At 44.4% G+C, this 13,485-nt stretch overlaps 1 protein-coding gene across 6 annotated transcripts in view; it reads right to left on the bottom strand.

The window, feature by feature from the left end:
* Nucleotides 1–2,560: 2,560 nt before the first annotated feature.
* Nucleotides 2,561–13,485, bottom strand: part of ABL2 (ABL proto-oncogene 2, non-receptor tyrosine kinase) — a 109,508-nt gene continuing 98,583 nt past the window's right edge. For 3 of the 6 annotated variants that reach the window (XM_044267322.1, XM_044267324.1, XM_044267323.1), the window contains 8 exons: nucleotides 12,416–12,500; nucleotides 10,894–11,071; nucleotides 10,082–10,266; nucleotides 8,717–8,869; nucleotides 7,799–7,888; nucleotides 4,929–5,102; nucleotides 4,148–4,381; nucleotides 2,561–3,838 (listed from right to left, as the gene is read on the bottom strand). In XM_044267322.1, the coding sequence (XP_044123257.1) occupies nucleotides 2,658–3,838; nucleotides 4,148–4,381; nucleotides 4,929–5,102; nucleotides 7,799–7,888; nucleotides 8,717–8,869; nucleotides 10,082–10,266; nucleotides 10,894–11,071; nucleotides 12,416–12,500 (2,280 nt within the window). In that variant the 3' untranslated portion in view covers nucleotides 2,561–2,657. Of the gene's footprint in view, nucleotides 4,382–4,928; nucleotides 5,103–7,798; nucleotides 7,889–8,716; nucleotides 8,870–10,081; nucleotides 10,267–10,893; nucleotides 11,072–12,415; nucleotides 12,501–13,485 lie in introns of all 6 variants that reach the window. The other 3 variants (XM_044267319.1, XM_044267321.1, XM_044267320.1) reach the window with 1 other exon arrangement.

The raw sequence follows: 13,485 nt of genomic DNA, 5'->3' as shown, positions 1-13,485 counted from the left end.
GAGTCCCACACAGTTCAAGCATCGTGTGGCTGGGCTGTGCTACAATCGTTCATGCTGCTCTTGACAGTGTTGAGAAAAAGCAAATTCATTTCATGAACTTATTGAGCACCTACTGCAGGCAAGACAGAGCCAGGTGCTGCCCCTGAGTAAGACACTGTCCCCGTCCTCAAGACTGTTCTGCCATGAGAAAACCAGGGAGCTTACACACACTCAGTAGTGTTCCTCCAAGGCTTATTTTCAGAGCTCTCAAGGAAAGATCCCTTGCTTTAAAAAAAAAAAAAAAAGTCCCCTGAAAAAACGCAATTATAATTAACCCATCAACTTGCATCCCACAATGACAGATAAACTTAAAAAGCAGCATAATACTCTAAAGTTTTAGCTTTCCCTGCCCCACCCTTAAAAAAGGCTAATGGCTAAAACGATTTCAAGTTCACGGAAATGACTGCTGAAGGGGAGTGGCAGAGAGGAAAGTGGGAGGACCACCAGCCCACGCCCAGGTTAAAGGGAACTCGTCTCCTCGTCTCCTCGTACACCTACCACAGGAAGCTCTGCAGGATCGCTAGCGGCCTGTGCTGCCTGTCAGTAACCTCTGGCCATGGCTCATCCACACTCTCCCAGGAAGGCCCGGGATTGTCTCCTCCCTTCTTACCCTGCTCCTGGCCTGGGCCTCCTTCAGAGCAGCCACAGTAAGAATCAGGGTTTTCTGTCTAATGAAAACTGAATTTCCTCCTTGGTCAAAGATGATGAACTCTGTCCAAAACACAGTTTTTCCTCCTTAGTATTCTAGCCCAGTTAGCATCATCTCGGCACTTCAACATTTCCATGACCTGCTACTGAGCAAAGAAGAGAATGCAAATCATTCAACGTAACAAGGCTGCACTGAAACAGCTCTCAAAGGGATAGCTATACACTTATTTGCAAATGCCCCTTAAGAAGATGAAGCATCACCTTCATTCAACAGATTAAGAGATGGGGCTGTGGCTTGACAGTGGATCGAAGACAGAGCCAGGAAGAAAATTCACAGGCCATCAGTGTTCAATTCCTATCTTCCTAAATTAATATTCCTTTGGGAGGAAAATAATGTATTTATTCTCTTGTATCAGGTTCTCCTTGGGCAGGTGTGGGAGGTGGTTGTAAAGCTTTAAAAAGAGAATGAAGTGTTAATTAAAATTAGACCTGATATTAAGGATATTAGTAATATCTAACTGATAAGGTTCAGTTCATGTGATCTTAATTAGCTTCCATAACAGTAACTGAACAGAAAGGAAACGGCCCATTTTTTCAAGGCAAAACACATTTGGGGATTAAGTCATTAGGTTTCTAGGATTTAATCAGTGTTTCCTGAAAATGACCTGCACCCTCAATTACGCATTTTTCAAGGAGAGATGAAATGACAAAATAAATATCAAAGAGTGTTCCCAATAGGATATTTACAGATAAGCACAACAACAAGGGGGAGGAGGATATGTGAGAGGAGAGAAGCATAGGGGAATAATTTGGGGTGATTCACTTGAAATCCACAGAGAGTGAGAGAATGTTTTTCCTTATCCTGACCTAGCCTGGGTCTAAGGTGATAAGGGAGGAGAAAGGTAGTCCAGAGCAATGGTGATTGGGACCAAGTTAGCCTCTCGAAAACTCTGTCACAGACATTTGAACCTCGCTGTTGGATTCCAAGAAGAGACCTCCCTCCCTGGTATTTTAGCTGATTAAAAAAAATACAGAGCTGCTCAATTCCTTAACCAGTATGTTGGTATGCAGGGACACCGTATCAGAAAAGGATTTCCAAGAGAACCTGTACATGACCACTATTTTCAAAATCAGCATTGGTTAATGCCCCGAATACTGCCAGAAATAAAGGAAGACAGCCTGCCCAGCGCAGATCAGAGAGGAACCACGAAGGAGACCCCCGTGCCTATGATTTCTAGATGGGCACCAGCAAGTAGAAACCCAATCCTGGTCCATCAGGAAATCACGAGACTGGGAGAAAGGACTTCTGCTCATCAGTGGAGAAGATGTGAGGAGGAGGTTTCAATCTCCCTGACTACTTCCTAGCATTCTTTCACTTCCTGCACCAACTAGCACACCATGGGGGAGAGGATGGGAGCACACCCAGCGATCTGATCTGCAGTTCCTACAACAGCTGCGCTCAGCAGCCTCAAAGAAAAGGTCCCTTGGTACATTCCCAGCTTTCCCTTCTTCTGTCCCACCCCATTCACTTGACGAGGTGGAGTGACATTACCAATAGTACCTAGTGGAGCCGCAAGTCAACCCTCCTGTGTGAGGTGCAGAGTGAGTGGCACGGCCAGTCCCGGGGCAGTCGCCGGCCTGCAGCCCTGCCGAGAGCAGCCCCACGACAGCACCGCGCAGCATCCTGGGTAGGAGCGGCCTGACATACACACGTTCCCTGATGTTCCAGGGCACCTTCCAATCCTGTCCACGACTGCTCCGTCCCCATCTCATTTCCCTGTCCTACGTGTTTTGCTTTTTGTTATTTTTGAGATGAACCTGTAAACGTGAGAACTCAGAGATCTGAGGTACTTCACATAAACACACTCAAGTATCAGTCTTTCATTTTTTGAAAACAAGAACACAGGAAAACAAGTCCCTCCCCCTCTCCCCTCAGAACTGTGAGCATCTTCCCACGAAGCTCACAGTGGCTACCTCTGTACCACATCGCTGATCTCCTGCACACATGACAATAAGTTATTAAGGACAGGGTTGGCCCCGGGCACCCCGGCAGCGGCCGAAGACACCTGCAGCTCCTGCAGGCTGAGTTCCAGTTTGCTCACAGCCTCTCGGAAGGCAAATTTGTTGCGCGTCTGAGGGATGCAGTCCACATAGCCTGAGCAGTAGTCAAGAAGCTGGTGGCCAGTGTCCACCAGCTGGCTGTTGGGCACAGGTTCTGTGATGGCACTGGACAGTAGGTCAGCACATTCCAGCAGGGCCTCTTTGCTGATTTTGTCTGCTGAGATTTTCTCAGCCGCCTGTTTGGTTTTTCTCAGGGCCACTTTAGTACCTGCTGTGCCATTAGCCATTTTGGCTGGCGAGATGGAAGATGTGGGCAGAGGCACTTGAGGCGGAGGCATCACTGGCCTCCCGGCTTTCCCACCGCCAGGCACTGCCCCCGGAGTGGCCTTTTTCCCTCCTTCCTGTGTTTCTAGTGCGGGCTGTCCTGCAGTCGGGGCGGTCGGCTCTTCCGCGGGGTCTGAGCACAAGGACGGATGCTGCAGTAGTCTCATCACTGGGGGTGGGGGTGGGGCACACTTTGGTTTTACCCGTCGGGGTCGGTCCTTGTCTCCAGAGGATGTGACCTGATGCTCAGATAAGAGTTTGAATTTATTGCCCTGAGAGTCTGTGCCAATGAGCTGCACGTCAGCGGGAGTGTGCTTCAGAGTGGGTGAGATAAGGACTGGCACTTTGTGGTTGTGAGTGGTTGGGAGGGCTGCTGCAGCCTTGGCCGGAGAAGACCAGCCCGTCTGATCGCCGTCCTCTGGGACTCCAGCCATGCCGAGTCGCGCCCCACCATTCCTCTCCTTGCTCTTTGGGGCAGCTGCCACTCCAGCCACCCCCACCCCTGGAGAGTCCTTCTCTGTAATGGCTGGATCCCCAGAGGGCGTTCTGAGAGGAAGAGCCGCGGCTCCTCTGGGCAAAAGTTTGGCTTTTGGTCTCTCCCTGCTTGGAGCAGCACCTTCCTCTGATTTTTTTGGAAGCATGTCATTGGCCCTGTCCACATTCTCTTCTGGCTGAGAAGAGGTGGACACTGTCCTTTCCAGCTGGAGTTTGGACCTCTGGCAGTTCCTGGGAAGGGTCATTGCCATCCTATCCTGCTCTGGAAGCCCTGAGGACATGGAAGATGTAGAGTTTGACCTTGGAAAAGGCTTGGAAGTGTCATCAATGGCTGTGGGTTTCCCCGCTCGTAAGCCCAGTGTCTTTTTGATTAAGCGTGGTGTAAAGAAGCCTGTGATGCCAGACCACCCGCCCCCAGCGGTGCCACTGCCCCCGCCCCCACCGCCATCGTCATTACAGAGGTTCCTCTGCGCAAAGCTCCCCCCATAGCACTTGGGTGGCACCAGATTCGCCTCTTGCTGGGCAGGAGTGAAAGAGAACCCATCAGCATGCTGCAGAGAAGCAACAGATGAGAAGTTACCCGTGAGCTCATATTTCTTGTGGGGTTGATTCTCCATTTCTCGGAAGGAGCTGCTGCGTTTGGGGGGTGTGGGAGCATTTCTCTTTTTCATGAAGGAGCTGAAGAAGCCTCCCTTTCTGTCTCTGGTGAAGCATGTCTCTTTGGCATCTTCCAAGAGGCTGCTGGGTGACTTGTCTCTTTGTTTTCGAGGCAGTGCTGGAGACCCAGTGGGGGCCTGTGCACCTCTAAGGAACCCTGATGAGAAACAGCCAGTCAGTAATGTGAAAGACAAACAGTGACTCCATTACACTTGAGTAACTAAGGTTACATTTTAAGAGTTTTTTCAGGATCTCTTAAATGTCAGGCATTAGTAGGACTCAGAGAAAACTAATAAATACAATATCACCGATAATACTATTTTACACCGATGAGTGTCCCAAATACAACACGGGCTATAAATGCAAAGGAACAACCCGCTGATTTTCACCTCGGCATCTGTCTTTTCTCTAAAAATGACAGCACACCCTGGCCTCATCTATCAGGCAGTTTTTGCCAGAACTGTAAGGACGGTAAGCGGCTAGGATTCGGGAGCTGAGGAAAGAGAGCAGGAGGCTGAGCTGAGCAGCCTACGGAAAGGTCAGGACTAACGCCAGCACTGCGGGGCTGAGCCCAAGAGCAGGATCTGTTTCAATGCCGGCCTCTCTCTCCTCAGGGAAGACGGGCAGCACAGTGGAGATAAAGCATCATCCCCAAAGTTCTGGAAACGAAGACAGTTTCCTGCTACCCGCCTACCGACCAATACCTGGTGCTGAACTAGAAGCAGAATTTTCTGTGGCGTCCTGTGCCCCTTCGATGTTCTCCTTGTTCTCCACCTGTTTCTTCAGTGTCCGGGTCTTGGAAGGAAGTATAGGCAGTCGGGGCAGGTATGGAACAACAGATGAGGAGGCGGCGGCTCTCCCAAGCTCCTCAGCTACCTCTGTGAGGACAAGGGGACCGATAAAAAACCATTTCGTGACACAGAAAAGGTTTTCTTCTCAGAAAAGATACACAACGGAGAAAAAAACTGGAGAAAAGAGCACTCAAATATGTAATGGCATCACAGAGTATGGACTCTTCTACGCCGGGCTTCTGTGGTCCAACACTGAGCACAGCCTCATGCACGATGTCATCTGTGGCGGGGGCTTTCTCTCAGGGTGCATCGTTCAAATGTGTGACTCAAACAAAATGAATCTATCTCTCTTTTACGGGTATTTAGGCTGCTTCCAGTTTGGGGCTACTGTAACTAGGCCACTAGGAACACCTGGCTACATGTCTTTTGCTTCAGAATCATACGTGTATGTCTGCTGGGTACATCCCTAGGAGCGGGACTGGTGGGTTACAGAGCACACAACACTCAGCTTCGCTTGGTCCTGCCAAACTGTCTCCCAAGACAGCGGTACCAATCCAGACTCCCACCCGCATTGTGTAAAAGCTCTGGTTACTCTGCACGCTTGCCAGAGTTCGGTATTATCCGTTTTTGGGGCTCGATTTTAATTTTAGCCATTCTGGTATTGGTATATGGTGGCATCTCACTGTTCTATTTTGGACTTCTCTGATGAGGAGTATGTTAAGTAAGCACGGTTTCATAGGCTTTCAAATCATTTGGCTAGCCTTGTTTACTGAGTGCTTGCTCAGAGGCTGAACAAAGGAGACAGATTTCTGGAGTTATTTTCATTTTTAGGTTGCACCTTACCCAAAGAAGGAGGGTAGATACATTTCATTTCATGCAAATGAAGCAAATGAGGCTTGTGAAGAAGTGTTCACCCTTTTGAACATGGCTATGTGTTTTGTGGCTCCTACTGGGGCAAAGACATACTTTGGTATTCATTCCGGAACAAAAATGAACCAAGTGAGAGCAATTAAATTTCTGGGTAACTATTTCAAAAATCGGCTCCCTCACAAGAATGGGTACATGGCACAAAACCCAAGCCATCCAGCAAGACTCTTTTCCTACACTGCTATATACAGCAGCTGGCAGAGAGACATAAACTATGAGGATATGACCTCAAGGATGCTAGCAACTGTGCCCCACGCCTCTTGGAAGATTCCGAGGATGACATCAATGCAGAGACAAAAGAAAAGTGATACTGCATGGGAGAGGCTGTGGAAGGAGAAAGTCCCAAAGCTACTTGAGTCTGTGGCTTCTACTGACTTTGAACCAAACCAGGGTTTGGTTATAAGCAAGTAAATCCTCATTTTATTGCTTCAGAAAGCTTGAGTTAGGTTTTTTCCACTCACAACCAACCAGTAAGTACATCCTTTTAAGGTAGGAACTGTGTCTTATCTCTGTTTCTTCAGTAAAGTGCTTCCCACAGATTAAACGCTTAATAAAATGTGGGTTAAATAATCATAAATTTGTTTAGCAATTTTGAATTGCAGTTACCTTTGAAAGCGGTTTGAAAATGGTTGTTTTTTTAAAAGGATAGAACATTTTCAAGAGAAACAAATACTTAACTAAGGAGTCAACAGAAGTTAAAAGTTGATACAGAAGCATCAAAGAAATGGAGCCTGTGATTACTACCACTTGAATGCCACACGAAGTAAAGCACAAAGAAGAAAGAAGAAGGTCGTGAGGGGCAGCTGCTCCATCTGGCCCAAAGGCTGATGTGCACAAGTTTGAGCTAGCAAAGTACTTGGAAGAAAATACTTTTCATTCAACTTCAGGGTTGTACTTTTCCCTTTCTTCTTATCCGAAATGATAAATAGCTAACGGAAGACAACAAAATTCAACTTGCCTGATTTCCTCTTCTTATATTTTAAAACTTGAACTTAAGTCATAAGCTCTTATGCTCAATTAGGAAGGAAAGAAGAAACTGGAAAAATATGTGCAAAATTCTGGAGCTATACTAGAGAATCCAATCAGCACACATAACTAAGAATTCTGTTTTTAGCTCTCTGGGAATAGGCTGCCTCTGTAACAAGTGTACTGTCTGACTTCAGCACATAATTGTTAGAGGCACTGTGATACTGACGTTGGAAGCTGCCTGTATGTGCCCATACATTCGTTTTTCGGATATGAAAAGGGTTCTCACTGTTCATAGCTTAACATGCTCATTTTTAAACTATTTTCCATGTCAATATATCTAAGAATATCATTTTAAATATTCAATTATATGAATATATCAATTAGCCCACTGGATTTTTAAATTGTTCGTTTTTCAATATTAAAAACTACATGCTGATGTAACATCCTTGTAGCTAAATCTTTATTCACACCCTTAATTATTTCCCTAAGATCTATTTCCAGAAATGAAATTTCTGGATATTGCTTTTATGATTTGATTCTGTCTTTGTAGGTATGGTTCAGGGAGGCAGAATATTCTTCCTACTCATTTTTAATTCCCTTCCATATATGGTTAAGTGTTGGTGGTTTAAGAACTACCCAACTTCTCTATGATGAGACTGAATTTCTAATTAAAATACAATTTCAATGTTAGAAATGAGCTTGAGACATAGAGACACATTTAAAAATAGCAAAACAGAGGGCAAAATAAGAATTAACGAAGGCCAAGAATTAATTCAGTCCTCTGAAATGGAGTCCCAAACTAGAGGAGTCTATCATTTTCGCAATGTTATTATGACCCCTACCACCACCCAGACCTGGCCACCACCAATAACCTGCCAGAGTCCCACCTTCAGAAATGCTGGAGTCATGGAACATGGTTTCAAAAGCCTGATGTGTTTCAGCAAAAGACGGCCGGTCAGCAGGGCTCCACTTCCAGCCTGCGGAACAAAAGAAAGAAGTGCTGAAAGCTTCTTGCAGAAACTAAATACCCGGGGGCACACCTGCAAGGGAGGCTACTGAGGCGGAGGTACAGCAGGTTCACAGTGAGCAAGGCAGCTGCTTCTCAGTTCCAGACTCAGGTGTAATAAACCCACTTCCCAGGGCTGGTCCTTCTATGTAGCCCCAGCTTCTGTTTTTCTACTATAGGGATAAAGAGGGGTAGAGAGATGGTTTATGAAATGGAAAGTTGTTTTCTACTGGGAAAAGGAAGGGCATGATGAGACCTGTCTTCAAACTTATTCTAACCTTACAATCAGCTGTCCATGTTCAGAAATGTAACAGGATATCAGAAAGGAGGAACTTAAGAGTTCACTTTGACAAAAACAGGAGTTTCTTATTAGCTTTATCATACAGGTGAGCTGGGGAAATTTAGTCAATATATGGGCCATGGATGACTGTGTCAGAATTCCAATTAAACTTGATCGTTTATCATATATGCCAACTGGATGATCAATGATCAACCTTTTCTTTTCTTTTTTTAAAAGATTTTATTTATTTATTTGAGAGTGAAAGCATGAGTGAAGGTGGCGGGGGAGGGCAGAGGCAGAGGGAGAAGCACAGAGGCATGATCCCAGGACCCCGAGATCATGACCTGAGCTAAAGGCAGAAGCTTAACTGACTAAGCCACTCAGTGCCTGACCAATCCTTTATATGTCAGGAGGCTGGAGTCAACCTCACACTGAGAGGAAAACGGTTTCTTATTTCTTTAATCATCCTGAATCACTGACTTAAGTCTTCAAAATTAAAATACGAAAGAAAACACTCACATGCTCTCATAAGTTCATAAACCTTAGGGGGGCATCCTTCAGGTTGTTCCATTCGATATCCTTTCTCCAGTAGATCATACACCTGAGACAGGTCAATGCCTGGATATGGTGACATTCCATATGTAGCAATTTCCCACAACAGTACCCCAAAAGCTGCAAAGGGGATATAAAAAAAAGCTGAATGTTTCTTCTGATTTGTTATCTATTTTATACTATTACGTGACTTCTCTTTCAAGTTTTGGATTAACATCCACACTGTTACATCAGTAAACTGTTCTAATTCTTAGTAACATTCTAATTTTTACAGCTGAACTTGTCCTAAGGTATCTGCCACAAAATGATTCAGATAGACTGTTTTCTATAAATTTCCCAATTTTTTTTTTAAAGATTTTTTATTTGACAGAAAGAGCACGCTTGAGCACACAGTACAGGTGCAGGGTGGGAGGGACAGGAGAGGGAGAGAGAATCCCAAGCAGACTCCGCACTGAGTGCGAGCAGGGCTTGATCCCACATCACCGACACACCAAAATCACAATCCAAGCCAAAACCAAGAGTCCGACACTCAACCAACAGAGTTACCCAGGTGCTCCATTAATTTCCCAATTTTTAGATTTAACTGTAGTGAGGGAGAATAAATTATGACCATAAAAAGTCTGGGACAGAACCAAACTACTCTTAGAACAATTGATGATCTATTTAATGAGTTCCAGTTTTTAGATCAGCTAATACTGAAGGAGTAAAATAGAAAATGGACTCTTTTAAAGTCAGAGGGGGAAAAAAAATCACACTAGCAAAGAAAATTTGCTTAATTTTGTCACACATTATTTCTGAGTTTGAGATTTCTGTAAAAAGTGACTCGCCATCTTTCAACTATTTCTGTTGGCCTATAACCCAAATTTCTAGACTTGTTCAGTCCAAGAGCCTCTGCTAAATCGGACTGCTTTCCAGGGTAACAGAAACAAGATGAGTTAGTTACAAGGACAAACTCTAGGTGCAATTCCATCATGCCTTCCTTGAAGAGAAGAGGCTACTCTGTCACAGTACTTCGAAAATGAGCAATAAATTTAATATGGAAAACAGGGACTTTACAAAGAGAAGATCAGTAAAATTCCAATGCAATCCAAGACTAGACTGTGAGCTCTTTGAAAGTGAGGACTCCCCCACCCCCACACTTTCCTCTTTACACTTCTATGCTAAGTGCCTAACACAATGCCTGGCAGATAATAGGTATTTAATAAATCCTTGCTGAATTTAAGATGGGGGCCAAGGTAGAGGTTACTGACTGCATAAATGAGAAGCTCTAAAGAATTAAGAACATTAAAAACCTAAAATGACAGACACAGAAGAAGTCCCTTCCAACCTTACCCCAGACGTCAGATTTAATTGAGAAGGTATTGTAGGCAAGACTCTCTGGTGCTGTCCATTTAATAGGAAATTTGGCTCCGGCATGCGCAGTATAGGTGTCTCCCGTCATCAATCTACTTAAGCCAAAGTCGGCCACTTTCACCACATGGTTTTCTCCTACGAGGCAGTTACGGGCTGCGAGATCTCTGTGGAAAAGAGAACCCTAATGTGATTCCATTCAGATGTTGAGAAAAATGTCCATGAACAGTCTCTTCTTGGTCCTTTGTGCTGTAAACAGAGTTGGTTAAGTCCATGCTGACAGACACAGTAGCACCTGATGATAGCTGCTAACACAGGAGAAAGCCACTAATTATGTATCACTTGTAGAGTCATCTCCAAGAGGCAGCAGTCATCTGATACTAGAATAAAGCCCACTTCAGAACATGGGTTCCTCTTTACCAGTACGCTGGGAGAGGTTTCAGAGGTGAGCAAAAGATGCTTTTCTACAGGGCTTTACTTTAAGTTCTTTACTAAGACAGAAAGCTATTTTTACAATTAAGCCATTAGGGAGAGTAAAAGGATCTTGGAAATGGTCCTGGGCAAAATAAAGAGCATTCTGTTTTAAGAATCAGCAAAGGCCCATTAATACTTTAACCAAAATACTGTAGGTTTATAAACTGGGAATAACATTATAGTGGGTGGGTCCTGTAAAAGAGAAAACTGTTTTTCTGGGTCGTCTGGAAATTTCCAGTAAGGTTCTCACATTCTTTTATTTGCACATCAAGCAAGGTAGCTTCATGGTTAGTCACGGGCCATAATCAGGCTTTACACACCTATGGATGAAATTCTTCTTCTCTAGATACTCCATTGCAGAGGAGATCTGAGTGGCCATGTACAGCAGGACCACCGCAGTCACCTCTTCTCGGCTGCATTCTCGGAGATAATCGAGCAAGTTGCCATACGGCATGTACTCAGTCACGATGTAAAATGGTGGCTCCAAAGTACACACACCTGATAGTGGAAGAACAGAGCTTGTTTTATTAGGATATAGAAATTCCCAAGCACTTCGACAAGATTAACAGACACATTTTAAAGTCTAGCTCAGCAGTAATCTTTTCCCTTCTCACCACCACACTCTCCTAAAAAAACAGAGCAAAGTTCAGATAAAAGTGGTTGATAAGGGAGTCCTGGCTTTCACTACATCATTCTTTGGAAATCCACATGCATCTGAGTATCTGCCTGCTTGGGGAAAAGCATTAATTTCATAAGGGGTCAAGAAGACCAAAATGTGGGTGCCTGGGTGGCTCAGTGGGTTAAGCCGCTGCCTTCGGCTCAGGTCATGATCTCAGGGTCCTGGGATCGAGTCCCACATCGGGCTCTCTGCTTGGCAGGGAGCCTGCTTCTCTCTCTCTCTCTCTCTCTCTCTCTGCCTGCCTCTCTGCCTGCTTGTGGTCTTTCTCTGTCAAATAAATAAATAAAATTAAATTAAATTAAATTAAAAAAGAAAAGAAAACCAAAATGTCCTTAGTTCGGCATATGCCCACGATTCCCATCCTCACCTGTACACTAACAATGTTTATCTTCAAGTAACAGCAATTTTGTGTATGTTGAAGACCAGGTGAACCCAGTCCGTATCATGCTTTGTAAAAAGAATGTTTCCACAGTCAAGGATTTTACTGATACATGGCAGACTCCTTATAAAGATTCAAAAAGAAACTGTCCCAAACTTCCTTTGGGACAGTATGGCTCAAGGTGAACAAAGAAACTGGTCCTCCTTTAAGAAGGGCCGAGAGTTTAGTCACTAGTTTCTCCATGACCTGAATGGGTGAGGAAGGTGAACCAATGTGTGTGGCCACAATTTGGAATCTGCTTCTTCTCAACAGTTCTTTGTTTCATGTCTATTTTGTCAAATATTTTTTGACAATGTTTGGTGTGGTATCATTCTGAGTAATCTTGAACCTTGATTCTGAGGCAATTACCGTAAGTTGGCCAATTTTATATATTATAATCAACCCAGGCCACTTTCCCGGGCAATTTTTATTAAAATTTTTAAAAATTAATTTATGTATGTATCTATGTGATCTCTACATTGAACTTGGGGCTCAAACTCATGGCCCCAAGATTAAGAATAAGATGCTCTACTGAATGAGCAAGCCAGGGACCCCGTTTCAGGGAAATTTTTAAGCAGAGAGCCTGCTGATTAAAATTAAGTGTCATTAAAAATGACAACCACTTATTGAAGTAGATTTGTACCTAGAGCTTCCACCATGGTGATACAAAAGCAGCATTTGGAAATAATGGGATTGGGAGACAAGGCCCTGTGAGGAAACCTATGGTTCAGACAATCTTCCTCACCTAATAGCTGGACCAGATTAGGATGCTTGATTTCCTTCATCACTGCAGCTTCTTTCAGGAACTCTTCCACCTCCATGGTATCTTCCTGGAAAGAGGGAAAAGTAAGGAGGAAATAAATAAATAAATAAAACCCAGAACAGGGGACAAACCCCTATTTTAATCATTTGAGCCAACTTATAATCCTGAAACTACAGTTTTAAAAGGAGGTATCTTTTGAATATTCTAGCAGATTACTTAGAGAAATTTTATCAGAACCGAATAATAGGCTCCAGAGACATCTGATTAAGAAAGAGTATCTCTAAATTTACCCAATATTTGAAATTGGAGTGAAAATTAGCAGGGCAAGCATAATTCAGCCATCATATCCCATCACAACTGAGGCCTGGGGGGCCTCGATGGATTACTCAGTTCTCTGACAGTTTACTTCTCTAGGTACCTCAGCCTTCCAAAGAGGAGACAGAAGAGTTAGCTGTTCACGCATTTGTCTTCCTGACAAGTTCCTTAAGGAGCAATACATCTGTGCGAAGCCATGTATACTGTCTCACACTCAAAATATGCTTAATAAATATCTGCTGACTGAAACTGATCACACTCAGGAAGCCGAAGAGCAGCCCTTACACGTGATTCGCCAGAGCTATGAGGCATATGGGAGATCTTCAGAGAATGGAATGAGTGACAACTTTGTAACTGGATACTAGGACGCTTAAAGAAGGCAGTGGCATCAGAAAGAAGATTCCTGTGACTATTAGGAGAAGAAGTGATCTAATCTCAGAGAGATGGGGGAGCACGAGGCAGAGAGCTCAAGGAGAAAAGAGAACACACAATTCTTGAGCACTGCATGAACAATGTCGTCCAGCAGGGGTCATTCTCAGGAAGCAAAACAGCTTGTTTGGCTTTTATAACTTCTTTAATCGGCTCCTAACCCTCCACTAAGACCTACATCAACACCCTCCAGAGACCAACCTTCCCCACATGTGGGTTTCACTGCGTCGCAGTGAACAATCTGTCCCCGCACTGTCAGCAAGGGCACTGAGGTTACTCATCAATTTGCTGATGTGCTTGGCACCAGT

This window comes from Neovison vison, chromosome 10 (genome assembly GCF_020171115.1).
Source record: "Neovison vison isolate M4711 chromosome 10, ASM_NN_V1, whole genome shotgun sequence".
NCBI classification, from domain to species: Eukaryota; Metazoa; Chordata; class Mammalia; order Carnivora; family Mustelidae; genus Neogale; species Neogale vison.
Note: the sequence above shows the minus strand (reverse complement) of the source record. Positions and strands in the feature narration are given on the sequence as shown.